This window comes from Mesitornis unicolor, unplaced genomic scaffold (assembly GCF_000695765.1).
Source record: "Mesitornis unicolor isolate BGI_N332 unplaced genomic scaffold, ASM69576v1 scaffold23349, whole genome shotgun sequence".
NCBI classification, from domain to species: domain Eukaryota; kingdom Metazoa; phylum Chordata; class Aves; order Mesitornithiformes; family Mesitornithidae; genus Mesitornis; species Mesitornis unicolor.
The window spans coordinates 12,942-16,152 of NW_010208255.1; the positions used below are offsets into that span (position 1 = coordinate 12,942).

Below are 3,211 nucleotides of genomic sequence, written 5' to 3' on the forward strand. Positions count from 1 at the left end.
TCTAAGAGGGGTACAGACCAGTAAGTTCAGGAATAGGACCAAGGGCCTGAAGCATCTCGAGGTACCTTTAGCACAACAGCACCAGGAATATGAAGTTAGGACTTCATGGTGACTGCCCACATGCAGAAGGCCAGCTCTCCCAGTGAGTTCACAGAAATGGACCATAGAGGCATTCAACAAACAAGAAATCAAAACATACAGGAAATGGCTAAATATTCAGAGAGAAGCAGGACAACGCACTTCAGCTCACAGAGCCAACTTGGACAGTGACACCTTTCTCAAAAGTGGAAGAGGTAGGGCTCTGTACCCATGATCAGCCTCAGCTCTCACTAGCCAGTACCAGAATGGTGCAAGTGCCACACTGGAACAGGTGTCTGCACACAAAGCAGACACCAGGAAACACTACCCCTTGCTTGGCAAAGCGAGCAAGAAAAGCAGTGTCAGAATATTGAGAACGAGGATGCTTGGATTCAAGTGCCATTCAGTGGAAGCCTGCTCTCATTCTGAGCCCAGCAGGCAAGTCACAGCAGACACCCAGCCACCACCAGCTCCTCTCCGCTCAATGCTACATGTGCAGAAAATAGCCAAGATGCACGGTTAGAGGCCAGAAATTCTCCTGAGCTTTAGGCTTTGAAATGCAAGCGTCTGCAAGCAGTTTGTCATGCTAGAGGGGGATGCACCAGGGCTTTTAAAAACTGCATATGCTCTTGTCTCCAGGTCAAGCAGCTCTGCTTCCCTGCTACAGAAATGGGAAGCCAGGGACTAACTCATGCTGTCACCTCCACACCCTAAGCGGGGAGGGAAAGGTTGGCCTGAACCAGTTCTTGCCTTGAGAAAAATGTCTGCCTAAGACCATGTGGGGGCATCCTCTTCAATCCATCTTTATTTGTAAAAATCCATATATAAAATCTTCAGTTTCCTTTTACAAAGAGAAAAAGGCACATAAAACTACTCAGATTCTGATCCTCATGGACTGATGGTCGGACTTTCCCCCCACCCCAACCTTCCCCTTGCTTTCTTTTCCAGTCCATGTTTTCTTCGTGTTTCCTTCACTTTCAGCTCTCTCCTGCCCAGGCAACAGTTCTGCACTTGCAGAGATGAAGTACGCACAGAGGGGAGATGGGGCAGAGGTGGCATGGGCTGTGCGTGGAATGTTTCAGAGGCGCTTTTTAGTAGTAGGTCTCTTTTTCCACCCAACCTAAAGGAAGAGGAGCGAGAAAGCAGAGTTAGTCTTAAGGCAGACCAAGTATGAGGTTCATGACAGCTCCTTTTAGACTCTGAAAACTTGCACTGTAGCACCTGAGCTAGTAAGTGACCCATCACAATGGAAAAAATCTTGCCAAATTGTTGACATGCTGCACCTTTCAGGCCTTACTCCAGCTTTCTACAACTACCGAAGCATCAGTCTTTCCCATCTACTTGAGTGCATTGGTACTTTCATATACTGCAGGAGAGTGCAGGGAGACTGACAGAGAAAGTCCTTAATTTGAAGTAACTGCACTATTAATGCTGGCAAAGGGAAAACACAGCAAAGTACACCCCTGCATAGCACTCAGCACTAGGGACTCCTGAGCATTATCAGAGCTTCTACAGAGCTCAGCAGCATGAAGAGGTGCGGAAGGAAACACACAGATGAGCAGCATGTTCTTACCACCAGGGTTGCGTCTGATAATGAGCTTTCTGACTTCATCATACAGAAATATGAGGAGGGAGTACGGGAAAGCGCAGAACCACCAGGTTGGCCTGTTTGGGAGAGGAGACAGTGAGGACACGGGCAGTGGAGATTCTCTTTGCCTAGCAGAGCTCTGACTTGATGGCACAGAAGAGTGCAGGAAGGCTGGCATGTGCCAGCTTGCCAGTGCACGAGCTCCCACACGGCTGTGGTTCAGCTGACAGTTTGCCAAGCCAAGAACTACCACCACGTTTTCTGCAATAGGTTAACCCACTTTTGGATGTTAATTCCAACACAAGGTGTGTCATAGCACCTTTGTTCATCTCTGTAGCAGCACCTCCCCACCTATTAATCTAGCAACATTTCCTCTAAGCACACACAGTCTTTGTGCCCACAGCTTTGCTGCTTCAACTGCATTGGTTTCCCTTACAATTTACATGTACTAAACACCTAGCTGCTGCAGGCATTGGGCAGATGCCACCTCTCTTGTAGGAAGTGCTCACACTTAGCACTGAACTCCAGACAACACTTCTGGATGGAACGCAAGATGTACCAGACTTTTTTGCCATTAAAATTTCACAGCACTTAAGCCAAAGGATTGTTCAAAGTTTGAGACTCATCTCTACCATGAAGTGTTGAAATGCTGTTGGGCAACATTTACGATGCTGGCACTCTCCAAACCACTGGGAAAGTTACTATGCACCAACTGATCACCTGCATCTATGTAACATCTTTCAAAAGACTTTACTACTTGTGCTATTGCTTTGGAAAGTAGAAAAAGGCAGAAGATGTCATCACCAGGTCTTTAGTAAAGAGGAGTCACCTGACCTATGTTTTAGAGCAATTCAACTGGCTTTCTTTGGAGGTGCAGCCTCTATCCATAAAAATACTCCATGCAAGCAAGTACAAGAGCAGCTGCACTACAGCCCACTGATACAACTGAAGTTGCATTGCTAATTTTTAGGGGGGCACTGAACAGCAGGCTTTCCATAAGCATTGCAGTAAAGCAAAGCAAACCCCCAGGGTGCCACACTACAGCAAAGAATCACTTGCCCCCTCTAGCCTGAGCTCTTCTGGATGAAGACTAGGTTTCACACTCCACAAGCTCACAACTATTTTTATTCATCTCCCCACCCAAGTGCTGTTCTATAGTACAGCCTGTTGCACAAAAAGCAACTTACTTGAGAGGGTACATCCTCAGAGCAACATCCATCCCAGGGCAGTAGGAGAGGAAGGCAGCCAGAGCAGTCTCCTCAAAGAGACCAAATATTAAGATCTTGTTCCTAGTAGAAACAGGAAAGCAGTCAGGAACAAAGTACTTTCACAGAGGACATCCTAAAAAACCACCTAGTTGCCACATGGTAACAGAATGGAAATGGACATTCTGGTCTAGCCCAGAAGTCCATCAGGTGGGTGCTATCAGCCCATCCAAGCTGATGGCACAGTCATAGTGAGGGCCTTTTATATATTTAGACAGATATTCCAGTTCACAACTAAGTCAACCAGCAATTGCTTTCATCACAAATTCAGGAGACTGGC

The 3,211-nt window shown here is 46.8% G+C and overlaps 1 protein-coding gene across 2 annotated transcripts in view; it reads right to left on the bottom strand.

Moving 5' to 3' along the window:
• Nucleotides 1-857: 857 nt before the first annotated feature.
• LOC104546929 (sodium/potassium-transporting ATPase subunit alpha-1) overlaps nt 858-3,211 on the bottom strand; it is a 21,726-nt gene continuing 19,372 nt past the window's right edge. For both annotated transcript variants that reach the window (XM_010192439.1, XM_010192438.1), the window contains 3 exons: nt 2,854-2,955; nt 1,652-1,743; nt 858-1,198 (listed from right to left, as the gene is read on the bottom strand). In XM_010192439.1, the coding sequence (XP_010190741.1) occupies nt 1,170-1,198; nt 1,652-1,743; nt 2,854-2,955 (223 nt within the window). In that variant the 3' untranslated portion in view covers nt 858-1,169. The remainder of the gene's footprint in view (nt 1,199-1,651; nt 1,744-2,853; nt 2,956-3,211) is intronic.